The sequence below is a fragment of the Wolffia australiana genome, chromosome 15 (assembly GCF_029677425.1).
Source record: "Wolffia australiana isolate 7733 chromosome 15, ASM2967742v1".
NCBI classification, from domain to species: Eukaryota; Viridiplantae; Streptophyta; class Magnoliopsida; order Alismatales; family Araceae; genus Wolffia; species Wolffia australiana.
Window position 1 is genome coordinate 4,905,840 of NC_135849.1, and position 27,267 is coordinate 4,933,106.

At 40.4% G+C, this 27,267-nt stretch overlaps 2 protein-coding genes across 2 annotated transcripts; one reads left to right on the forward strand and one right to left on the reverse strand.

Annotated features, from left to right (window-relative positions):
• Window positions 1-5,352: 5,352 nt before the first annotated feature.
• On the forward strand, window positions 5,353-6,411 carry LOC144713034 (uncharacterized). Its single transcript, XM_078587516.1, has one exon. It carries the CDS (start codon window positions 5,413-5,415, stop codon window positions 6,244-6,246), a length of 834 nt encoding a protein of 277 aa, XP_078443642.1. The 5' UTR covers window positions 5,353-5,412; the 3' UTR covers window positions 6,247-6,411.
• Window positions 6,412-22,823: 16,412 nt separating this feature from the next.
• Window positions 22,824-23,878, reverse strand: LOC144712900 (uncharacterized). The gene has a single exon (XM_078587288.1). It carries the CDS (start codon window positions 23,820-23,822, stop codon window positions 22,989-22,991), a length of 834 nt encoding a protein of 277 aa, XP_078443414.1. The 5' UTR covers window positions 23,823-23,878; the 3' UTR covers window positions 22,824-22,988.
• Between the last annotated feature and the right edge of the window lie 3,389 nt (window positions 23,879-27,267).

The window sequence follows — 27,267 nt, forward strand, 5'->3', positions numbered from 1 at the left end:
ACTTAAAGGAACGTAAATGGAAATGACTAAAGACGACTATGCCCCTAGTGGGCTTACTGGATCATATCACTAAACTAGTATTTTGAATGTATAATTTTTTGCGTTATTTTATTTCCTGACCTTATCCCATCGCATCTTTTCTAAAATTATGATTTTATGTTATTTTGAAATGTCTACGTGGACCTTTAGTTCCAAGGTTGTCATTGTATTCTCTTATCAGCTTCGAAAATAATTCAGGTAATTGTGAAATATAGCTCTTGTGAAAAATTACAAATCTTTAGAATATACATGATGGATTAACTTTGTAGAATTATACTTGTAATTTCTTAGTTAACCCATGCATTGAATGTATAAACTCAGTTTCACTTATGGTTGACCATAATGAAATTTATACCAAAATTTGGCGATTACACACGGTTTTTTAGAGGATAAGATGATGAAAGGAGTATTGAAGAGGATAAAATAAAAAAATCTCATTGAAACATTATACCAGTGAAATAAGGTTGACCACAATGAGATTTAATCAAAATTTGACAATTATATATGATGTTTTTAGAGGAGAAGATGATGAAAAGAGTATAGAAGTGAATCAAATAAAAAAATCTCATTGAAAAATTATACCAATGAAATAAGGTTGACCACAATGAGATTTAATAAAAAATTGGCAATAATATATATGATTTTTTTAGAGGAGAAAATGATAAAAGAATATAGAATAGAATCAAATAAAAAATCCCATTGAAATGGAAGACCAATTGATTTTAATCATGTAAAATTGGGAAATTTTGAAACAACATAAAAGAAGAAATGAAAGCGTGATCATCATTTAATTTATCATATAGCTATATTAATCCTCAAAATTGATACAATATCAAGGATAAAAAATATGACTCAGTTTCCAGCTGTATTGATCCTACATGCGCCAGATTTGTGGGTTTTTACATTGAACTCTGAATGGAGATCACCTCATTCTGGGAGTGATTTTTCCTTTCATCCTTGATAAAATCACTTCATTTTTCACTAAATAGTTTTATCTGCAGATTATTTTTCCAAAGAGTACAAGAGTACACCCTTGGTTGAAGTAGGTTTTCCACAGACTGAATGCACATGGTCAACCAAAACTTAAGCAGATCATTGAGTATTAGTCTGTGTTAATCGGCCAGGTGACTAGCTTGTGACACACCTGAGGCCCATGTGACTTTTTGTTGTTCATGGGCCAGTGGCCTGCTTCCTTATTCGCCCACCTTTTCTGACCTATTATCTTGCTCCACTAGACTCTCCACGATCCCTTGACCCACTCCACCAGCCCATTCTTCTGAACTGCAAGCCCGTTTCACATCCTCATATGCAGATACAATTTTAACTGAGGAAATTTTCTTCAGTAATCTTGGGCTTCGCTTTCTTGAATAGTTTTCCATTTTATATCTTAACCTAATAAGTACAGTTATCTATGAATAATGATTATCTGTATTAAATAGAATAAGTATGACATAATTTATTTCACTGATGAAATTAAAAATATTTAGGTCCATTCATACCTTAATATTTGTTTAAATTTATTCCCATTAAAAATATTTCTTACTTCCATGAAGTCAGTCTTCCTTTTAGAAGAGGGATATTCAAATAGTCCTATATTTATTAAAGACATAAAATCGTTAGGATATGTTTATACTGGTATTTCCTAAATAATTTTTCGTAAAATATTTCTGATATTAAAGACATAAAATCATTGGCAATTAATATTATATCAATGATATAGTTATTATACTCATAAGAAACATTGAAAAAGAAAATTTTCATTATAAAGATTATTTTCTCTCCCTTGTTCCACTGTTTTCAATGAAGTGCTAAATTACTGTCAAATTAATCTCTCAAAATTCGATATCATACTTTACTACATCATTCAAGTAGTCTCAAATCATATCCACTCATTTTTACGTAGTAATTACATATATACAATAACAATTTGTGGCTTTATTATTTTAACTCTGACTTTATCAGTAGACATAAATACTATGAAATATTATTATATTATTTTTATTCCAAATAAGTTGGGATATATTTCATTATCAATCATATCTTTTCCCTAAGTAATATCTATAACTAATTTTTATCTTATCCTTAACATAGTTACTATTCCAAATAAATCATAATCTAGCATAATTACTCACACTATTACCCATAGAGTTACTCACACTTCTAAAATTTAAAATTTCTTGATTAGATTAAACATAATATAATGATATTAATTTTAGTTTTATAATATATCAATTAAATGAAATTAAATATAGTTTTTAAACAAATATTCGTCCTATTATTTTGACGTCACGCATTTCCTTGTATTATTACGATAAAGTCTTTGAGCTATTATTATGAATTCCCCCATTCTGTTTTTATAATATTTATAATATTACTAATAAATTTGACTATTCTTTCATTGTTATAATATTTCAAGGAAATCCTAGCCACCCTGTAGACTTACCCTATTAATTATTATGTAATAAATTCAAATTTTGATAATAGTAGGTTTAAAGATATAAAATATATAATGATAGACTTTAGAGGATTCAGTTTTCTCCAAAAAATATTAATCCATAGATTTATTAACATCTACCTCAACGAAACATATTTAACAAAACTAAAAATATATTAACTTTACACACAGTCATAGAAAAACTTTATACATAAATCAAGGTAGTTTGAATGATTATTTGAGAGTGTACTCGATGAACAAATTTCTTTAGTGATATCATCCATGGACTTTCAACTTTCTGACTCTGGAATGTCAATTAAAGATATTTATCGAATTGTTAATCGCCAAAGTCACTGTAAACGCCAAAAAATATCATTGAAGTTGGTTCTTTCCATCCTAAAGGCGTTGAATTTGTATCCCCAACCAAGCCTCTTCGAAGTTAATCTGAAATCGTTTATAAGACACGATCAATTTTTATAGTTGAATAAAAATATAATCCAAGGTTGCTTGAGTAATTGTATTTTCATATTTGGTTGTTTCCATTCAGAGATTTATGACTTAGAAGACATAGTTTATTCTTGAATGTTAAAAGTTTCGGCATGTATATCAGTTATAGCTTAAATGACCACATTGAAATATTATTCAAATATAATAATTATCAATGTAACTTACAAATTACATATTTCAGCTCTGGTAAGTTATACGGGGTTTCGTCTATCTCCAATAAATAATTTATATCGTCATTATCCTATATAATGCTCCGGGATTCCTGATCTATGATATTATTTTTAAGATCGGTCTTTTCGGATTTCCGTTTCATAAATCAAAGCCCATGTTCATCAACATTAATAATTTTCTGATCGTTTTTATAACAGACTACGATCTTTTAAATTTCCTACGAGCCCTCATTCTCATCAAGGATATCTGGATAGTATGTGACATTGATAGATAAAAATGTTTCCACCGCGGGTAGACGACGGAATGAGCAACCACAGAAAATAGATTTTTTTGATTTAGCGATGGAGGAATAGAGATAAAGGTCCATGTTATGTTACATTTCCCAAACTTAGGATTGATAATATTCTACCATACATATTTTCTGCTGCATTATTAACCCTTTTCGAATAGATACTATATAAATTCATCCCATTCCGCTTGCTATTTATTAATATTTCTATACATAGGCGAGGCGTACAGCAATCGGGTGATACTAAAAAATATAGCTATACTTTATTTTACTTAGAAGCGCGAACAAAATTCCAAGAAAAAGGCATCTTATGGAAACGTGGTGTGTTTCAACTTATGTTTTAACGAAATCTCTGTGCGCCCATCCAGATGTTCTGCTTATTGATGCCCATTGTGAGTCTGTGCTCCACTGTCTTCTTGAGACAACAACTCTTGGATAACTTCTCCGGCAATATTTGAGAAGTCATAGAGAAAGCGGTGGTCATATCAGAAGATGATGGACCCGAAACAGCATTGGCTAACGGGAACGAAAGGACGGTTTTTTCTCTTGCGTGCAGATTTATGAACAAGAGAAATGTGACCGGTATTTAAGAAATATAAACAACAAGTGAACCAGTAGTTAAATGCATTAGACGGATGAAAGACTACCAACACTATATAAACAACTCATAATAACTTTAGACAATTGAAGAACGAGAACGAAAACTACGTTTTAAACATTATATAACGTTATAATTAAAAAAAAAAACTGTAAGCCCTTCCCAAAGAAAATGAATCAGAAGATACGGCTACAAGTAGATAGAAAGAGAAGTGTGAAAGCACGAATTTAGTTCTGGTTAGGATCATGGCATTTTGTCAGCAGTCCATTAACTATCCTGTTAAAAATTCAGAAGAGGTAGATGAGCTGTCGACCAACTTCTGCGTCAGCCTCCACCCAGAATTCACAAAGTCAAATTGTGTATGCTTGCTATATAGCTGGACCAAATACTCTCGTAGAATGAAGGAGTTTGTGAAAACGCACGATTGTAGTCAAAAGGCCTTTTGCGACGCTGAATCTGTTGACTGCGTTGCAAGCTCTCCTACGCGTTCCATCTAAACGGTTCCCAAGTTTTCGTTTGATGTTACCCGCGCCGACAACGACACAAGACCCATTCCTTTTTATTAGATCGTAGATTAAAAGGGTTCTTATCCGGACTAAATTTGGTTCTGTATGAACGTTTTAAAAACGAAATTGGACGTTATGTTCTGTTTCTAATATGTGTTTCGTTATTTTAGCCCGACGCGTGCAATCTTTGCAATTAGCGAATCAAAGAGAGTAAGGAAGTTGCTCAGTCTACTCTGCTTCACAGGCTGAAATCGACGAAGGAAGATCAGGCTGACACATCTCTAACCAACCGAGGAACGTGTTAGAGCCAAGGTGAAAATCTGAATTATTTAACACCCAAATGATCCATTTTCCTTATCTTTTTTCAAAGCTTAGAAAGTTAACACAAGTCATGAAAGTAACACTCCCAGTCACATCCATCCTCCCTGTATTCCACTTGCAATATTCGCAAACTGAAATCATGTTTTATACAGACACAACCTGCTACGGGAAAACTTAAATGATATGGCTCAAACTCGGGTAGAAAACTGTTTATTACTAAATGACAGGAATTCTTCTTCATGCCAACAGAGCTCCGAGGGCTCTATTGTATTGTACAGTCTCAAGCTATCAAGTCCAAGGAAAAATGAAAAGAATCACCGCCTAGCTCCTGTCCCACTCAAAACCTAACACCTCTGCAGTGGCAAACGCTTTCAGACGGCAAGAGAGGCCAAATTTGGCTAGGCCAGATGGCAACGTTGAAATAGAGGGCCTTAGGGGAGGTTATTTCTCTCCTACTTCTCATGGCTTTGCCTATAAAGAGGGGAGGGCAGAGCCCCAATAAGAGCAACGAGCTCTGAACAAGGAGCTCGCAAGCAGAGGTCCGAGCATGTCTAGCCCAGCCATGGCAGTGCAGTTGCACCGCCTCCTCTTTGTCTTAGCGACCCTCTGCCTTTCCGTTTCTGCTGTTTCTGCTAACGACAAGCCTTACAGTTACACGTCGCCTCCCCCACCGTATAAGTATAAGTCTCCGCCTCCTCCTCCTCCATCTCCCCCTCCACCATACAAGTACAAGTCCCCCCCACCACCATCTCCATCTCCTCCCCCGCCAACCTACAAGTCCCCGCCTCCGCCTCCTCCATCTCCCCCTCCACCATACAAGTACAAGTCCCCCCCACCACCATCTCCATCTCCTCCCCCGCCAACCTACAAGTCCCCGCCTCCGCCTTCTCCATCTCCTCCTCCCCCTTACAAGTACAAGTCCCCACCACCACCATCTCCATCCCCTCCTCCGCCCCACAAGTACAAGCCCCCCCCACCGCCATCGCCACCTCCCCCTCCTCCTCACACGTACAACTCCCCCCCCCCGCCATCGCCATCTCCTCCTCCCCCTCACAACTACAAGTCCCCCCCTCCGCCGTCTCCATCTCCTCCTCCCCCTTACAAGTACAAGTCCCCGCCTCCGCCGTCTCCATCTCCCCCCCCCCCGTACAAGTACAAGTCCCCCCCACCACCATCTCCTTCTCCTCCTCCTCCTTACAGGTACAAGTCCCCACCTCCTCCTTCCCCTTCGCCACCACCGCCGTATAAGTACGCGTCCCCTCCGCCACCATCTCCATCTCCTCCGCCTCCTTACAAGTACAAGTCCCCACCGCCGCCATCACCACGGCCGCCACCCGTCTACTACTACAACTCCCCGCCGCCACCTTACAAGAAGTGGTGATTTGGAAGCATTTGATGGGTCCTTGTGTATGTTTGTGAGGAATCATGCTACAAATAAATGACTCTTGGGCATGCATTGCCAGGAAATTTAAGTCGTTTTTCTCTTTTGAGTGATTTGTGTACGTGTTTATGGAGCAATGAAACAAGTGTTTTGTTCTTTTTTTTATTTTGCTTCTTGTTTCACACTCTCCCCAGCTCTTTCATTCTACATCTATCACTCTCACAATCTCTTCCCGTCTTCCCATCTTCCTCCTGCACCCCTGTTCCTTATCATCGTTATGCTCTTCTTAGGATTGATAAAGTGCCCTATGTATGCGAAGCACGAGTTCACATCGGGTCTTTCATTCTACATCTATCACTCTCACAATCTCTTCCCGTCTTCCCATCTTCCTCCTGTACCCCTGTTCCTTATCATCGTTATGCTCTTCTTAGGATTGATAAAGTGCCCTATGTGTGCGAAGCACGAGTTCACATCGGTTGACGCACTCGAGATCCACCATTTGGAAATAGCATAATAAGGAACCAGTCAGAAACAACTTAAATAAAGCAATACTTAACTGACATGGAACGTACTCACACCATTCATCCAGTACTGAAGAAAAAAAACTGAAAACAGAAGCACATGTCCCACTGTTTATTTCTCAGTTACCATTAAACAGGATATTTTTTGATAACGACTTGTCCAAGGTCTCTCCCAAAAAATATTCTAAATACCATCATAATGCAATATGATATTATGGATTTTCACCCTGAATCATGAAACCAATACGAGATATAAAGAAAATATCAACTTATTTAGGTCCAGGAAAACCTAAGCTACAAACAGGTGTGCATGCACTCAATTGAACATGAGCGACTGTGTTACAAAAAATATAATTGCATATTATATGCGAATGCCAAATTTATGTTTAAAAACATAATAAAACAATATGTTTCTAAAAATTTAATACTACCAACATCAACATGATGAAAATATATGATCAGCTATCTAAAGTGGTTTAAGATTATTTTTGTCCACTAGGCTTAAACATGTTTCCATATATTTTTAGACTACCTACCATAGAAGAAAACATGTTTAATTTTTTTTTTAATTAAAAACATTTCATAAAAAATTCGTGAAATTTTCGTGTATCACTAGCAAAATCGGAAATTTTTAGCTTTTATTATCATTAGGTTTATTATTAATGTTTAATGGAATGTAATACTATGACATCTCCGATATTATGTTTTAAATAAAGTTATAAGTTATCTTATGCAAAGAAAATGACAACACAAAAGCCTCCTCAGCATTATTTTGATATTCCAATTTTTCTATACATATTTAGATATTATTTCAAAAATGTATTGAAAAAATATGAATCGTGTCTTTATGGCACAAGCATACCATTGCGCATTCAGTAATTAATTGAATTCAAATTTTTTATCTGAAAAAGAATTCTATGGGCTTAAATATGAGATATATCAGTAAATAATTTTTGATATATTTGCTATTCAGATATGGAGCTCAAAGCCTAATAAATATGGACATTCATTAGATATTTTTGGGCCTAATAGACTCATGTATTAAATTAATTTTAAAATATATTGGTAATTGAGTGATTGATGCTTTACCAAACCGGGGAAGGGGAGGGGCTGGGCATGAATGAGTGTCTTTGAGTCTTATTTGTTGTAAGCTATAGAATTTGTCTATAGCTTACAACAAGTTTATCTATCAATGTGAGATACAATTTATCTATCAACGAAATGAGATAAGGGATACATCAGGTTCTATGGCCTTAACTTGGATGAAACATAAGTGAGTCGTGCAACAAAAGACTTTTAATGGAATCAAAACAATTTTCAAAACCTAATGATGATATCACTTGAGGTCTAATCAAATCTGTAAATTCTTGGATCCTCGAGTGAGATATGTTGGGCTGCTCAAATGTCTAGCTCCTATGGATCCTGGCATGCCAAAAAAATATATTATGGTGAAATGTTTATCAAACTTGACCCCCAAAGTCTTCCATAGTAATGTGATGCTTGACCTCCTTTAACACAGCCCCAAAAGCCTGTTGGGTTCTACATGCCTTGATATGGAAGAAGAAATCATAACTACTCACAGAGGAAGACTTTAGCAAAATCGTAACGGCACTGATAAAACATTGAAATGAATTACCTCGGAATAGATCACATCTGTGATTCCTTTCATTATCGAACAAGTCTCATGGAGCTGCTCACGTGTGCAGCCTCTAGAAGTATTTATGTGGTCCTCAACACGTCAAATCTACTCCTCGTTGACGAGCACGGTTCAGTCTCTATCACCATCATTACGCCGTCCAGGGCCTTCCCTTATTTAAACTAAGTGGATATTTTTCATCAAAAGTGGATACCTTAACTATGTCTTGATGTCGGACGTCGTCGATGGCGTCGTCTGATGGGTAAAACCACTAAGTGAATGTAACTACGCGATGCGATGTAACCTAGGAGAATGTATGTGCAGGGCCCGACTCGTGATGATTCGCCGAACTCCAAGCTCCGAAGTAGACAATCGGTGATGATAATGGGGACCTTCTGACCCACGTCGGAGCGACAATGGCGATTACGGCGCCGAACGGAACAAGTCCGTAGGGCTCGCACGTAACGGCCGGGCTTGGCCCCGTGCCTAGGAGACGCTCAACTTCGTAGTTTTCTCGATAAATATCTCTCGCCTATTCTAACCCGAGCGCGATGGAGTGCGGCCGAAAATATACTGTAGAAAGTAATTTAATGGGGCGAGCGAGGGGAACGACATACCTTATCGGTGATGACGTTCGGCGTCGATGTTTGTTCGACAATGTATATGCCAGTTTGAGCTGAACATGTGAGGGACGTGCCGAGGAAAGGTACGGTTGACTCAAAGGCGGCGATGAAGCGGCGCGAGAGGATGTTGTCAGAGATCGTAGCGAGGAGTAGCACGATGACGTGTGTGTGCGCGGGTGGCGGCAAGCGACAGGCGCTGCAGGCGTGTGGACTCTGATTGGTAGCTGGCTTGCGGGTGCGTCAGGCTCGGGGATTCACTGGCAGGGGCCGATGGCGGGCGCACTGGTGCAACCGGTGGAAGACGCACGGGCGATGGTCGGCCGTGGGTGCGCAAGTGGCGGCTGAAGGCAAGCAATCGGCCAGCAGTAGGAGGTGGGCGAGTGGCCCAGGCTGACAATGGACTCATGGGCGAGCACGCGCGCGGTCGGCGACCGACAGAGGGAACGCGGGCGCACAGGTGCAACAGTAGAGGACTCACGTGCGTCGGCCGGTTGTGGGCGTGCGAGGGGCGGCCGAATGCGAGCAAACGGGCAATAATTGGAGATGGGCGAGTGGCTGAGGCTGGCGATGGACTCGCAAGTGAGCAAGTGCGCGGTCGGTGGCCGTCTGAGGAAACGCGGGCGCGTGGGTGCAACCAGCAGAGGGCGCGCGGGCGTCTACCGGCTGTGGGGGTGCAAGTGGCAGCCGTAGGTGAGCAAGCGGGCAGCAGATGGGCGATTGGTGGGCGTGCGAGTGCGAGGATAGCGGTCGTCGGTAGGCACGAGGGCACCTCGGCGGCAGCCAGTGATACTCGCATAGCGAAATCCGTCGTGGGCACGCAGGCGACGTCTGAGCGCGGGCAAGCGGGCAGAGGCTGGGCGGATCTTCGGGCGTGCGGACGGCCAATCGGTGGCATGTGTTGGGCACGAGGGTGCGCGAGCAGCAAATGATGAAGGGTGGTCGCACGATCCGACGGCCGGTGACATTTGCGTGGAGCGCGGGTATTGGCTGGCGAAATTTTGCGGATGGCAGAGGTCGACGGGGGGGAGATGGGAAGAAGGAAGGTCCCTTTTCTCCTCCTTCTACTTCCTCTTTGCCTCCTTCCTGTCCTTCTTCCTCCGATTCTTCTCCTTTCCTCTCTCCTCATGGTGAGACCTGGACGATAACTGACAACTACAATTCCAGATCTAAACCAGAACGTGGGGGGCATCATGGCCTTATATAGGCCATGATGGGCCCTTTACGAAGGGTCCAACAAGGGGAGCCCAATAAGGAACCCCCTTTTTAGAACACAACTAACGACATAGATATGAAATGACGTGAAAGACAAAAATGACGACGAAAACTGATACGGACGAAGACGAAAACATAACGATGCGCCGGCAGACATGCCCTACCTGGGGTATTTAAACCCGAGCATTTTCACGGATGCTTTGGCGTGCCGGTCGGGCTGGACTGAGACCGATGGCGATGCTGATGACAGCAATGACGGCTCCGCTGATGGTTCGCTGGCATCTTCTTGATGCTCTCCATCATATATTTAATGTCGAAATGACCATTTGAGTGTGACCCTCTAAGCCCATGTATCAGTCTAGTTAATGACACGAGTGGCTCAATAATCTTTATTGGCCTTCCAACTCAATTAATTATTTCATCATATAGATTAATTAACATTTGATCGATTTAACCCAATTGATAGGTTGAGTCTCCAACATGAGGGGCGCAAAGCTACACCTTGTGCTCTAAAAAATACAAAGGAGTTTGTATCAAAGCACTCATGGAACATGTTCATCATCGGTTACCGTGTATGTCTTATCCCTCACTCACCTGATGCTTTGAGGATGACTTAGGGTATAATCAACTGTCAAACCTAGTTGGTCATCCAAGTTAGTACTGATGCGTTCAAAAATCATCGGAGAACTCTTCTCTGATATTTCACTGCCTTGACTAAGGACTTCATCGCATCGTCTTCCTTGAGCTGTCACCTTTTATACTAAGGGTGCACGATCCCAGCTTGACCACTCAATCGTCTTCGTGAACTTCTTGATACACCCGAACAAAGACTATTTAGAATCCCATGGTTAGGAACACGTACGACATAGTCAAAGTACAACTGATAACATGCATGTTCAGTGCTTTATGATCATATTTTACATGTATATTTGCATTAAATCACTCATATTTATAGAACGATTAGCACCCTTTGATTCGTCGAACAGCGATAAATCATAGGGATAGTGATGATTGGTGACAGCCAATCATTAGCAAAGCTAATGATTGGCGTCGGCCAATCATTAGCCAGGCAATCATTGCTTCACAATTTGCAAAGCGATGATTGCATTTATGACTAACACGCCGATGTTCATTTTTTCTCTGTGCAGGATGATGTGGACAAGTTAAAAAGAAACGCCCTTTTGTTAGTAATAAATGCTACGTGGATTGAGGCACAAAAGACAAAAAATCATTTTTTAGCTTTCTCTCTTTTGATTCTGACGGAGGCGATGTGGGCTCGTTACAGGGCGCCACTTGTAAATGTGGCTCGCGCATGTACACGTGGTGCACTCGCATCCTTTGTTAAAGAGATAAAAAAATAAAAAATACACAGAGAAAGAGGCAACGTGGTGCGCACTGGCATGCCGCCACGTCAGCCTTGAGAAAGAGTTTTTTAATTATTTTTTCTTTTTTCCTTTTTACAGGTACACATGGAGTCCAAACATTACGCGTGCTGAAGACAAAATGGCGCTGAATCTCAAGAGATTGGACTATTTAATGGAAATGGAAAACGAGGACAACGATGAGGAGAGAGAAGGAAATCGACGACTAAGAGTGCTTCAGCTTCAAATGGACATAACTTTTGATCTACAACTCCAATTTAGCCGAACTTTTCAGCACTACTTTGTCTTCCCCTCCTCTTTCCATCCTTCCTCTGATCTATAAATAGAGGCCTAGATCATTGTGAAATTTATCTTGAACTTGCTTCCTACTTGTGTAGGCTGATTGAAAGACAGTGAGGTTTGAGATCCATCAAATGTGTTCTTGGTGTGTGGGGAGAAACATTGGACAAGAGGGGGAGCTTACCAAAACTCGTAAATCGCCGTGATCCTGGCGGAACGTAAGGATCAAAGGTAAATGTCTTCGCCTTACGTTGTTTCTTTCCAGACATCATAATTCGTATAACTAGCGTGTCTCATTGTATTTTCACTCACATTTTACTCATTTATACTTTCTTACCTTGTCTCTCTATCCTCTCCATCGTACTATTCGACATCTGATAAACTGAATTTTGAGTGATTAAGATACCTTAATTACTTTCATTGTGAAATTCAGATTATGCAATTCAATTTATAAATTTACCCAATACTTATATGTATAGTGTGAATATCGGGGATCATCCAAGAGAGGCTTAGTAGGTAATGAGATGTTCAATCTGATTAGTGGATTTTGAGCTAAAGTTGGGATAGGAATATATAGGAGATAATAGGAGATAGTAGGATTTCTTGATCTTGACAAGAAGATCAAGAACCTCAGGATGGGTAAAAAGAAATTAGGATTGTATTTATGATAAATCTATTTAGGCTTCTTGATCTTGAAATCAAGATCAAGAAGTCAGAAATAGAATAGGGACTAAGATAATGTAAGTGGGAAGGATAATCTATATAGGAGCTGATTCAATTTTCTCAAGAGTTTTTAGGAGGTGTCTAATTTTTAAACTAGAAGGAAATGAAATCTATCTAATTTTTAGTTCATTTTTGTTTTCAGGGCTTAATATTCATCTCAATCAAAATCAGGTTTGATTCCTAGAAAGGGCCAGAACATTTTGCCCAAGCCAAGGCGATTTAGAAGAATACAATCTAGAAATCAAGACCAGAAAATGCAATGAAATAAACTCAGAACCTTGTTTAATCCAAGAACTTACTCCTCTGTCTGCTCAGCTGTGGATGGAAGACTCCAGAATTGGGAGAGAAAACAAAAAAAAGGGTTTAAGTACCTTGGGTGAAAGGGTAAAGTCCTTTCCCATTTTCCCTTGGTCGTCCCTTCATTACAAGAGTTTTAGCAATTTTCTGGAAATTTCCACCGTTGGATTGAAAGTATATAAAGTGAAAAACCCACGATCAAAATTTGAGCATGATCCAACGGTGGAGTTGCGAGATATGAGGGTTCGAAGTGGGCTATCTCCCCACTTTACTATTTTCTCTCTCCTCCGCCTCCTCGTGTTCTGTGCTCGTTTTGGCTCTTCTTTCTCCAAATTTTTCCCTCCAAATTCCTCCAATCTCCTGCTGAAACCCATCATCTAAATTTTTTTGACTCAAATAAGCCTTTTGTCAAATGTATAAATATATTCTGATATCAAAATGTCCTGGAAGAATACCCAAAGAAAATCAGAAAAATCATATAATCACCAAATTAACTTCATTTTGATTTAGTGCTCAATAAGTGGTTCTAATGCAGATAAATGATAATTTCATATGAGAATATGCATTTAAATCACTTTAATACCCCCAGATAACACACATTTATATCATTTTACAACTGAATTTGTGTGTTATCATACCCCCACGCTTGAATCATTGCTAGTCCCTAGCAATGGCATACATGAAGTCCTTACCATACCCTTTGATAGCCTTTCATTTTTACACCATGCATCTTCGGGAGATGGGACTTAGAGTTCTAAGGCCAAGAAACTCATCCTCGGTCTCACATACCAACCTTTAATGATAGCCCCCTTAACCATTAGAGTATTCACTCCTCAACAAGTCTTCCAACCCCACCATGACAATGTACTTCCTCTCTCCTCTCCAACCGCAATCACCATCGTTCAGTACCTCTGTTTGGCCTTGAGATACTCATGCCTTGATCATTGTTCATGCTTAATCTCTCTCAATAAGCTTCCTTTTATCTGAAATAGTAGGGTGCCATTCTCCTCCTCCTGTTGAGTACCCGTGCATGGTGAAGCAATAGAGATTAGGTGGGTGAAATTGCTATGGGTATAGTGGAGAAATGGCAGTAGTGAGAAAGACAAGAGGATGTGGCTGATTGATATGGTGGTAAAGCTACTTTGGATAGACAACTCCCGAGATTTTAAAAGAAATGGGGAAGGTAGAAAGGGAAAAGATGATCCTCCCAACTTATCGTCCAATGTGTGAGAGAGAGTTTTTCCCACGACTCAATGACTCAACTTATCGTCCAATGTATGCTTTGAATCTAAAAGGTTGTGCGCCGAGAGAAATGAGAAGGGAAATGAAGAAGATGAGACACAAGGATCATAACCCCAGATTTTTATTTTTTTTTATAATACATACTTTTTCCTTTTTTTTTTTTGTAATTTCCTTTTTTCTTTTCTTTTCTTTTCTTTTTTTTTCAAGAGGGCGTATATACATGTGGAAAGAGAGGGTATGGACTAAGACAGAGAGTAGTGGACATCCCTGAAGTCTTCAAAAGCAAATGAGGAGATCGAGCACTTGTAATTGTCATGATCGTCAATGCTCAATGACCTAGAGTCGCCTTCTCTAATGCAGAGAAAGATGTGCCTTCAACCATATACACTAACATATTGAGTTCCAATGCTTCTCTTTGAGAGAAAATAATGGTCGATAAGGAGGATCAGACAGAGAATAAGGTTGAGAAGATGTAGATTGAAGGTTGGAAATAGGGTTAAAAGAAGAGAAGAAGAGAGTATCATTGTGATACCATTTTTTTTTGAAATTAGAGAGATAGACGGACTTGAAAGATGAATGTCCTCTGTAACTTAGGATAAAGGTACCTAGAGGTTAAGCGATGTAGAAGTGAAATGGTGTAGGATATGGATGGGTGGTTGTATGGTGTGGGTAATAATGGTTAGTTAAGTAATTAAAGATCATGTGATAGCATAAGGTACATGTACTTGGAGAGATGGCTCTTTCTACCAAGAGAGTAAGCTCCCTTTTGCAACTCACCGGGGCTTACCGCTATATACCTCAGGGTTACTTTAGAGAGTCCTAAGGGTGCGAGAGAGCGGCTGGGGAATTGAGAAAGAAGTACCCATCTCCCATCTGAAATGAATAAAAGTTTAGGGTTATGGCTCTAAGAGGGTTTTGGGTATTCACTCCTAAAGGCTACCTGTGGGCTTTTGGAGATTTATATGGTCCAAACTCACATAGACCCTTCACGTCCAGAATAATGGCAAAGGGAAATAGTGAAAGGTATCCCAAGGTATGATAAGTTGTGTAATTAAATGAATGATATGGATGAACCATGTAAATAATGATGCATGAAGGCTAGAATTCAGAATAATATGCTGAAGAGTATTCATTAGTGCAAGAAATTTTCCACAAAATTAATCAATATGTTATCATGAAATGATTCCCCCCCTACTATCACATGCATGGTCCACAATGCTTAATGTGGAAAGATAATATCAAAGTTAAGGGAGAGAATGCCAAACAGTGGGGGGCCGATAATTTTGGAGGCACATATTTTGAATGATAATTGTGTACTGACGATGAGGGTGAGGCACGATTTTCAGTCACCTAGGCGACCATCAAAACTCCGGAGTACCTTCATTTCATGTTACCAAATTTTGGTTTGTTCTTGGATCTTAACCTGCATTTCACAAAAAAACAAAGCAAGCCCCCACAATAAAAGAAACAAAAACTAAAATCAGAAAAACAGATCCTACTGCCTAAATGCCTTAAGAATGAGATGGATCAGGTCTCCAGATCTAGCTCCTCATTCAGAGGTGCTTTCTCGTGTTCTAGATATGGCTTCACTCTCTGTCCATTCACTTTAAATTCGGCACCTGTCTCGACATTTTTTAATAATAATCTACCACTATCAAAACATTTAATTACAGTGAATGGACTGTCCCATCTAGATCTAAGTTTTCTAGGAAACAGTTTTAGCCTTGAGTTGTACAACCAAACTTTTTGGGAGGGGTAAAAGTTCTTCTACAAATATATTGATCATGAAATGCCTTCATTTTGGCTTTGTATATTCTGGAGTTCTCATAGGCTTCATTTTTAATCTCTTCCAATTCATGCAGTTCGAGGAGCCTCCCTTTTCCTGCCTCTTCCAGAGAGAGATTAAGTTTTCTGATAGCCCAGAGAGCTCTATGTTCAACTTCTAGGGGTAGGTGGCAGGCCTTACCGTAGACCAGTCTATAAGGTGACATTTCCAAAGGGCTCTTATAGGCGGTTCTGTATGCCCAAAGGGCGTCTGTAAGCTTTGTGGCCTAGTCTTTCCCATCAGGTTTAACAATCTTCATTAAGATTTTATTAATCTCTCTATTGGATACCTCCACTTGCCCCTTGGATTGAGGGTGATAAGGGGTAGTGAGCCTATGTTGGACTCCGTACCTCTTTAATAATCTTTTGAAGTGCTGATTATTAAAGTGGGTTCCTCCATCACTTATGATGGCTTGTGGACATCCAAACCTTGAGAAAATATGTTCTTAGACGAATTTTAAAACTATTTTGTGGTCATTTGATCTAGTAGGGATGGCCTCTACCTACCTAGAGACTTAGTCCACCCCAACTAATATGTACTTATAACCATATGAAGCAGGGAAAGGTCCTAAGAAGTCAATTCCCCATAGATCGAAAATTTCCACCTCTATAATGGGCTTTAGCGGCATATGATCTTTTCTCTTAATATTGACTACAGCTTGGCATATTAAACATCTTCTACAATATTCATAAGCATCTCTATGCAGTTGTGGCCAATAAAATCCGCATTGTAAAACTTTAAATGCAGTTATTTTGGAAGAATAATGTCCACCACAAAGTGATGAATGGCATGCTTCTAAAACACTCCACTGTTCTTCTTCTGGTATGCATCTTCTATAGATTTGGTCAATACCTAACCTAAATAGTTCAGGCTCGTTCCAATAATAATACCGGATGTCTTTATAAAATTTCTTTCTATCCTCGTAAGTCCAGTCATCAGGAATTTTACCAGTCACCAAATAGTTCACTATGTGTGCATACCACGGTAATTTTTGGCCCTCTACTACCAGGGTATGCTCATCAGGAAATTCCTCAATAATAGCATTAGGTGAAGGAATGGATAGGCGAGATAAGTGATCAGCAGCACCATTATCAACACCTCTCCTATCCTTTATTTCTACATCAAATTCCTGCATAAGCATGATCCACCTCATTAATCTAGGTTTTGTTTCCTTTTTACTCAACAAAAATTTAAGGGCAGCGTGATCAGAAAAAATAGTAACTAAACTACCTATTAAGTAACATCTAAACTTATTCAAAGCAAAGATAATCGCAAGCAAGTTCAAGATAAATTTCACAATGATCTAGGCCTCTATTTATAGATCAGAGGAAGGATGGAAAGAGGAGGGGAAGACAAAGTAGTGCTGAAAAGTTCGGCTAAATTGGAGTTGTAGATCAAAAGTTATGTCCATTTGAAGCTGAAGCACTCTTAGTCGTCGATTTCCTTCTCTCTCCTCATCGTTGTCCTCGTTTTCCATTTCCATTAAATAGTCCAATCTCTTGAGATTCAGCGCCATTTTGTCTTCAGCACGCGTAATGTTTGGACTCCATGTGTACCTGTAAAAAGGAAAAAAGAAAAAATAATTAAAAAACTCTTTCTCAAGGCTGACGTGGCGGCATGCCAGTGCGCACCACGTTGCCTCTTTCTCTGTGTATTTTTTATTTTTTTATCTCTTTAACAAAGGATGCGAGTGCACCACGTGTACATGCGCGAGCCACATTTACAAGTGGCGCCCTGTAACGAGCCCACATCGCCTCCGTCAGAATCAAAAGAGAGAAAGCTAAAAAATGATTTTTTGTCTTTTGTGCCTCAATCCACGTAGCATTTATTACTAACAAAAGGGCGTTTCTTTTTAACTTGTCCACATCATCCTGCACAGAGAAAAAATGAACATCGGCGTGTTAGTCATAAATGCAATCATCGCTTTGCAAATTGTGAAGCAATGATTGCCTGGCTAATGATTGGCCGACGCCAATCATTAGCTTTGCTAATGATTGGCTGTCACCAATCATCACTATCCCTATGATTTATCGCTGTTCGACGAATCAAAGGGTGCTAATCGTTCTATAAATATGAGTGATTTAATGCAAATATACATGTAAAATATGATCATAAAGCACTGAACATGCATGTTATCAGTTGTACTTTGACTATGTCGTACGTGTTCCTAACCATGGGATTCTAAATAGTCTTTGTTCGGGTGTATCAAGAAGTTCACGAAGACGATTGAGTGGTCAAGCTGGGATCGTGCACCCTTAGTATAAAAGGTGACAGCTCAAGGAAGACGATGCGATGAAGTCCTTAGTCAAGGCAGTGAAATATCAGAGAAGAGTTCTCCGATGATTTTTGAACGCATCAGTACTAACTTGGATGACCAACTAGGTTTGACAGTTGATTATACCCTAAGTCATCCTCAAAGCATCAGGTGAGTGAGGGATAAGACATACACGGTAACCGATGATGAACATGTTCCATGAGTGCTTTGATACAAACTCCTTTGTATTTTTAGAGCACAAGGTGTAGCTTTGCGCCCCTCATGTTGGAGACTCAACCTATCAATTGGGTTAAATCGATCAAATGTTAATTAATCTATATGATGAAATAATTAATTGAGTTGGAAGGCCAATAAAGATTATTGAGCCACTCGTGTCATTAACTAGACTGATACATGGGCTTAGAGGGTCACACTCAAATGGTCATTTCGACATTAAATATATGATGGAGAGCATCAAGAAGATGCCAGCGAACCATCAGCGGAGCCGTCATTGCTGTCATCAGCATCGCCATCGGTCTCAGTCCAGCCCGACCGGCACGCCAAAGCATCCGTGAAAATGCTCGGGTTTAAATACCCCAGGTAGGGCATGTCTGCCGGCGCATCGTTATGTTTTCGTCTTCGTCCGTATCAGTTTTCGTCGTCATTTTTGTCTTTCACGTCATTTCATATCTATGTCGTTAGTTGTGTTCTAAAAAGGGGGTTCCTTATTGGGCTCCCCTTGTTGGACCCTTCGTAAAGGGCCCATCATGGCCTATATAAGGCCATGATGCCCCCCACGTTCTGGTTTAGATCTGGAATTGTAGTTGTCAGTTATCGTCCAGGTCTCACCATGAGGAGAGAGGAAAGGAGAAGAATCGGAGGAAGAAGGACAGGAAGGAGGCAAAGAGGAAGTAGAAGGAGGAGAAAAGGGACCTTCCTTCTTCCCATCTCCCCCCCGTCGACCTCTGCCATCCGCAAAATTTCGCCAGCCAATACCCGCGCTCCACGCAAATGTCACCGGCCGTCGGATCGTGCGACCACCCTTCATCATTTGCTGCTCGCGCACCCTCGTGCCCAACACATGCCACCGATTGGCCGTCCGCACGCCCGAAGATCCGCCCAGCCTCTGCCCGCTTGCCCGCGCTCAGACGTCGCCTGCGTGCCCACGCCGGACTTCGCGTCGCGAGTATCACTGCTGCCGCCGAGGTGCCTCGTGCCTACCGACGACCGCTATCCTCGCACTCGCACGCCCACCAATCGCCCATCTGCTGCCCGCTTGCTCACCTACGGCTGCCACTTGCACCCCCACAGCCGGTAGACGCCCGCGCGCCCTCTGCTGGTTGCACCCACGCGCCCGCGTTTCCTCAGACGGCCACCGACCGCGCACTTGCTCACTTGCGAGTCCATCGCCAGCCTCAGCCACTCGCCCATCTCCAATTATTGCCCGTTTGCTCGCATTCGGCCGCCCCTCGCACGCCCCCACCCGGCCGACGCACGTGAGTCCTCTACTGTTGCACCTGTGCGCCCGCGTTCCCTGCCGTCGGCCGACGCGCGTGCTCGCCCATGAGTCCATTGTCAGCCTGGGCCACTCGCCCACCTCCTACTGCTGGCCGATTGCTTGCCTTCAGCCGCCACTTGCGCACCCACGGCCGACCATCGCCCGTGCGTCTTCCACCGGTTGCACCAGTTCGCCCGCCATCGCCCCTGCCAGTGAATCCCGAGCCTGACGCACTCCGCAAGCCAGCTACCAATCAGAGTCCACACGCCTGCAGCGCCTGTCGCTTGCCGCCACCCGCGCACACACACGTCATCGTGCTACTCCTCGCTACGATCTCTGACAACATCCTCTCGCGCCGCTTCATCGCCGCCTTTGAGTCAACCGTACCTTTCCTCGGCACGTCCCTCACATGTTCAGCTCAAACTGGCATATACATTGTCGAACAAACATCGACGCCGAACGTCATCACCGATAAGGTATGTCGTTCCCCTCGCTCGCCCCATTAAATTACTTTCTACAGTATATTTTCGGCCGCACTCCATCGCGCTCGGGTTAGAATAGGCGAGAGATATTTATCGAGAAAACTACGAAGTTGAGCGTCTCCTAGGCACGGGGCCAAGCCCGGCCGTTACGTGCGAGCCCTACGGACTTGTTCCGTTCGGCGCCGTAATCGCCATTGTCGCTCCGACGTGGGTCAGAAGGTCCCCATTATCATCACCGATTGTCTGCTTCGGAGCTTGGAGTTCGGCGAATCATCACGAGTCGGGCCCTGCACATACATTCTCCTAGGTTACATCGCATCGCGTAGTTACATTCACTTAGTGGTTTTACCCATCAGACGACGCCATCGACGACGTCCGACATCAAGACATAGTTAAGGTATCCACTTTTGATGAAAAATATCCACTTAGTTTAAATAAGGGAAGGCCCTGGACGGCGTAATGATGGTGATAGAGACTGAACCGTGCTCGTCAACGAGGAGTAGATTTGACATGTTGAGGACCACATAAATACTTCTAGAGGCTGCACACGTGAGCAGCTCCATGAGACTTGTTCGATAATGAAAGGAATCACAGATGTGATCTATTCCGAGGTAATTCATTTCAATGTTTTATCAGTGCCGTTACGATTTTGCTAAAGTCTTCCTCTGTGAGTAGTTATGATTTCTTCTTCCATATCAAGGCATGTAGAACCCAACAGGCTTTTGGGGCTGTGTTAAAGGAGGTCAAGCATCACATTACTATGGAAGACTTTGGGGGTCAAGTTTGATAAACATTTCACCATAATATATTTTTTTGGCATGCCAGGATCCATAGGAGCTAGACATTTGAGCAGCCCAACATATCTCACTCGAGGATCCAAGAATTTACAGATTTGATTAGACCTCAAGTGATATCATCATTAGGTTTTGAAAATTGTTTTGATTCCATTAAAAGTCTTTTGTTGCACGACTCACTTATGTTTCATCCAAGTTAAGGCCATAGAACCTGATGTATCCCTTATCTCATTTCGTTGATAGATAAATTGTATCTCACATTGATAGATAAACTTGTTGTAAGCTATAGACAAATTCTATAGCTTACAACAAATAAGACTCAAAGACACTCATTCATGCCCAGCCCCTCCCCTTCCCCGGTTTGGTAAAGCATCAATCACTCAATTACCAATATATTTTAAAATTAATTTAATACATGAGTCTATTAGGCCCAAAAATATCTAATGAATGTCCATATTTATTAGGCTTTGAGCTCCATATCTGAATAGCAAATATATCAAAAATTATTTACTGATATATCTCATATTTAAGCCCATAGAATTCTTTTTCAGATAAAAAATTTGAATTCAATTAATTACTGAATGCGCAATGGTATGCTTGTGCCATAAAGACACGATTCATATTTTTTCAATACATTTTTGAAATAATATCTAAATATGTATAGAAAAATTGGAATATCAAAATAATGCTGAGGAGGCTTTTGTGTTGTCATTTTCTTTGCATAAGATAACTTATAACTTTATTTAAAACATAATATCGGAGATGTCATAGTATTACATTCCATTAAACATTAATAATAAACCTAATGATAATAAAAGCTAAAAATTTCCGATTTTGCTAGTGATACACGAAAATTTCACGAATTTTTTATGAAATGTTTTTAATTAAAAAAAAAATTAAACATGTTTTCTTCTATGGTAGGTAGTCTAAAAATATATGGAAACATGTTTAAGCCTAGTGGACAAAAATAATCTTAAACCACTTTAGATAGCTGATCATATATTTTCATCATGTTGATGTTGGTAGTATTAAATTTTTAGAAACATATTGTTTTATTATGTTTTTAAACATAAATTTGGCATTCGCATATAATATGCAATTATATTTTTTGTAACACAGTCGCTCATGTTCAATTGAGTGCATGCACACCTGTTTGTAGCTTAGGTTTTCCTGGACCTAAATAAGTTGATATTTTCTTTATATCTCGTATTGGTTTCATGATTCAGGGTGAAAATCCATAATATCATATTGCATTATGATGGTATTTAGAATATTTTTTGGGAGAGACCTTGGACAAGTCGTTATCAAAAAATATCCTGTTTAATGGTAACTGAGAAATAAACAGTGGGACATGTGCTTCTGTTTTCAGTTTTTTTTCTTCAGTACTGGATGAATGGTGTGAGTACGTTCCATGTCAGTTAAGTATTGCTTTATTTAAGTTGTTTCTGACTGGTTCCTTATTATGCTATTTCCAAATGGTGGATCTCGAGTGCGTCAACCGATGTGAACTCGTGCTTCGCACACATAGGGCACTTTATCAATCCTAAGAAGAGCATAACGATGATAAGGAACAGGGGTACAGGAGGAAGATGGGAAGACGGGAAGAGATTGTGAGAGTGATAGATGTAGAATGAAAGACCCGATGTGAACTCGTGCTTCGCATACATAGGGCACTTTATCAATCCTAAGAAGAGCATAACGATGATAAGGAACAGGGGTGCAGGAGGAAGATGGGAAGACGGGAAGAGATTGTGAGAGTGATAGATGTAGAATGAAAGAGCTGGGGAGAGTGTGAAACAAGAAGCAAAATAAAAAAAAGAACAAAACACTTGTTTCATTGCTCCATAAACACGTACACAAATCACTCAAAAGAGAAAAACGACTTAAATTTCCTGGCAATGCATGCCCAAGAGTCATTTATTTGTAGCATGATTCCTCACAAACATACACAAGGACCCATCAAATGCTTCCAAATCACCACTTCTTGTAAGGTGGCGGCGGGGAGTTGTAGTAGTAGACGGGTGGCGGCCGTGGTGATGGCGGCGGTGGGGACTTGTACTTGTAAGGAGGCGGAGGAGATGGAGATGGTGGCGGAGGGGACGCGTACTTATACGGCGGTGGTGGCGAAGGGGAAGGAGGAGGTGGGGACTTGTACCTGTAAGGAGGAGGAGGAGAAGGAGATGGTGGTGGGGGGGACTTGTACTTGTACGGTGGAGGGGGAGATGGGGACGGCGGAGGCGGGGACTTGTACAGGTAGGGGGGAGGAGGAGATGGAGACGGCGGAGGGGGGGACTTGTACTTGTAAGGGGGAGGAGGAGATGGCGATGGCGGGGGTGGGGACTTGTACCTGTAAGGAGGAGGAGGAGATGGCGATGGCGGTGGGGGGGACTTGTACTTGTAAGGCGGAGGAGGAGATGGAGATGGTGGTGGCGGGGACTTGTACTTGTAAGGGGGAGGAGGAGATGGAGAAGGCGGAGGCGGGGACTTGTAGGTTGGCGGGGGAGGAGATGGAGATGGTGGTGGGGGGGACTTGTACTTGTATGGTGGAGGGGGAGATGGAGAAGGCGGAGGCGGGGACTTGTAGGTTGGCGGGGGAGGAGATGGAGATGGTGGTGGGGGGGACTTGTACTTGTATGGTGGAGGGGGAGATGGAGGAGGAGGAGGCGGAGACTTATACTTATACGGTGGGGGAGGCGACGTGTAACTGTAAGGCTTGTCGTTAGCAGAAACAGCAGAAACGGAAAGGCAGAGGGTCGCTAAGACAAAGAGGAGGCGGTGCAACTGCACTGCCATGGCTGGGCTAGACATGCTCGGACCTCTGCTTGCGAGCTCCTTGTTCAGAGCTCGTTGCTCTTATTGGGGCTCTGCCCTCCCCTCTTTATAGGCAAAGCCATGAGAAGTAGGAGAGAAATAACCTCCCCTAAGGCCCTCTATTTCAACGTTGCCATCTGGCCTAGCCAAATTTGGCCTCTCTTGCCGTCTGAAAGCGTTTGCCACTGCAGAGGTGTTAGGTTTTGAGTGGGACAGGAGCTAGGCGGTGATTCTTTTCATTTTTCCTTGGACTTGATAGCTTGAGACTGTACAATACACTAGAGCCCTCGGAGCTCTGTTGGCATGAAGAAGAATTCCTGTCATTTAGTAATAAACAGTTTTCTACCCGAGTTTGAGCCATATCATTTAAGTTTTCCCGTAGCAGGTTGTGTCTGTATAAAACATGATTTCAGTTTGCGAATATTGCAAGTGGAATACAGGGAGGATGGATGTGACTGGGAGTGTTACTTTCATGACTTGTGTTAACTTTCTAAGCTTTGAAAAAAGATAAGGAAAATGGATCATTTGGGTGTTAAATAATTCAGATTTTCACCTTGGCTCTAACACGTTCCTCGGTTGGTTAGAGATGTGTCAGCCTGATCTTCCTTCGTCGATTTCAGCCTGTGAAGCAGAGTAGACTGAGCAACTTCCTTACTCTCTTTGATTCGCTAATTGCAAAGATTGCACGCGTCGGGCTAAAATAACGAAACACATATTAGAAACAGAACATAACGTCCAATTTCGTTTTTAAAACGTTCATACAGAACCAAATTTAGTCCGGATAAGAACCCTTTTAATCTACGATCTAATAAAAGGAATGGGTCTTGTGTCGTTGTCGGCGCGGGTAACATCAAACGAAAACTTGGGAACCGTTTAGATGGAACGCGTAGGAGAGCTTGCAACGCAGTCAACAGATTCAGCGTCGCAAAAGGCCTTTTGACTACAATCGTGCGTTTTCACAAACTCCTTCATTCTACGAGAGTATTTGGTCCAGCTATATAGCAAGCATACACAATTTGACTTTGTGAATTCTGGGTGGAGGCTGACGCAGAAGTTGGTCGACAGCTCATCTACCTCTTCTGAATTTTTAACAGGATAGTTAATGGACTGCTGACAAAATGCCATGATCCTAACCAGAACTAAATTCGTGCTTTCACACTTCTCTTTCTATCTACTTGTAGCCGTATCTTCTGATTCATTTTCTTTGGGAAGGGCTTACAGTTTTTTTTTTTTAATTATAACGTTATATAATGTTTAAAACGTAGTTTTCGTTCTCGTTCTTCAATTGTCTAAAGTTATTATGAGTTGTTTATATAGTGTTGGTAGTCTTTCATCCGTCTAATGCATTTAACTACTGGTTCACTTGTTGTTTATATTTCTTAAATACCGGTCACATTTCTCTTGTTCATAAATCTGCACGCAAGAGAAAAAACCGTCCTTTCGTTCCCGTTAGCCAATGCTGTTTCGGGTCCATCATCTTCTGATATGACCACCGCTTTCTCTATGACTTCTCAAATATTGCCGGAGAAGTTATCCAAGAGTTGTTGTCTCAAGAAGACAGTGGAACACAGACTCACAATGGGCATCAATAAGCAGAACATCTGGATGGGCGCACAGAGATTTCGTTAAAACATAAGTTGAAATACACCACGTTTCCATAAGATGCCTTTTTCTTGGAATTTTGTTCGCGCTTCTAAGTAAAATAAAGTATAGCTATATTTTTTAGTATCACCCGATTGCTGTACGCCTCGCCTATGTATAGAAATATTAATAAATAGCAAGCGGAATGGGATGAATTTATATAGTATCTATTCGAAAAGGGTTAATAATGCAGCAGAAAATATGTATGGTAGAATATTATCAATCCTAAGTTTGGGAAATGTAACATAACATGGACCTTTATCTCTATTCCTCCATCGCTAAATCAAAAAAATCTATTTTCTGTGGTTGCTCATTCCGTCGTCTACCCGCGGTGGAAACATTTTTATCTATCAATGTCACATACTATCCAGATATCCTTGATGAGAATGAGGGCTCGTAGGAAATTTAAAAGATCGTAGTCTGTTATAAAAACGATCAGAAAATTATTAATGTTGATGAACATGGGCTTTGATTTATGAAACGGAAATCCGAAAAGACCGATCTTAAAAATAATATCATAGATCAGGAATCCCGGAGCATTATATAGGATAATGACGATATAAATTATTTATTGGAGATAGACGAAACCCCGTATAACTTACAGAGCTGAAATATGTAATTTGTAAGTTACATTGATAATTATTATATTTGAATAATATTTCAATGTGGTCATTTAAGCTATAACTGATATACATGCCGAAACTTTTAACATTCAAGAATAAACTATGTCTTCTAAGTCATAAATCTCTGAATGGAAACAACCAAATATGAAAATACAATTACTCAAGCAACCTTGGATTATATTTTTATTCAACTATAAAAATTGATCGTGTCTTATAAACGATTTCAGATTAACTTCGAAGAGGTTTGGTTGGGGATACAAATTCAACGCCTTTAGGATGGAAAGAACCAACTTCAATGATATTTTTTGGCGTTTACAGTGACTTTGGCGATTAACAATTCGATAAATATCTTTAATTGACATTCCAGAGTCAGAAAGTTGAAAGTCCATGGATGATATCACTAAAGAAATTTGTTCATCGAGTACACTCTCAAATAATCATTCAAACTACCTTGATTTATGTATAAAGTTTTCTATGACTGTGTGTAAAGTTAATATATTTTTAGTTTTGTTAAATATGTTTCGTTGAGGTAGATGTTAATAAATCTATGGATTAATATTTTTTGGAGAAAACTGAATCCTCTAAAGTCTATCATTATATATTTTATATCTTTAAACCTACTATTATCAAAATTTGAATTTATTACATAATAATTAATAGGGTAAGTCTACAGGGTGGCTAGGATTTCCTTGAAATATTATAACAATGAAAGAATAGTCAAATTTATTAGTAATATTATAAATATTATAAAAACAGAATGGGGGAATTCATAATAATAGCTCAAAGACTTTATCGTAATAATACAAGGAAATGCGTGACGTCAAAATAATAGGACGAATATTTGTTTAAAAACTATATTTAATTTCATTTAATTGATATATTATAAAACTAAAATTAATATCATTATATTATGTTTAATCTAATCAAGAAATTTTAAATTTTAGAAGTGTGAGTAACTCTATGGGTAATAGTGTGAGTAATTATGCTAGATTATGATTTATTTGGAATAGTAACTATGTTAAGGATAAGATAAAAATTAGTTATAGATATTACTTAGGGAAAAGATATGATTGATAATGAAATATATCCCAACTTATTTGGAATAAAAATAATATAATAATATTTCATAGTATTTATGTCTACTGATAAAGTCAGAGTTAAAATAATAAAGCCACAAA

Bases quoted from the DNA above. Each gene is read 5' to 3' on its own strand.
- LOC144712900 (XM_078587288.1), bottom strand. From the start codon at position 23,822: ATGTCTAGCCCAGCCATGGCAGTGCAGTTGCACCGCCTCCTCTTTGTC.
- LOC144713034 (XM_078587516.1), top strand. From the start codon at position 5,413: ATGTCTAGCCCAGCCATGGCAGTGCAGTTGCACCGCCTCCTCTTTGTC.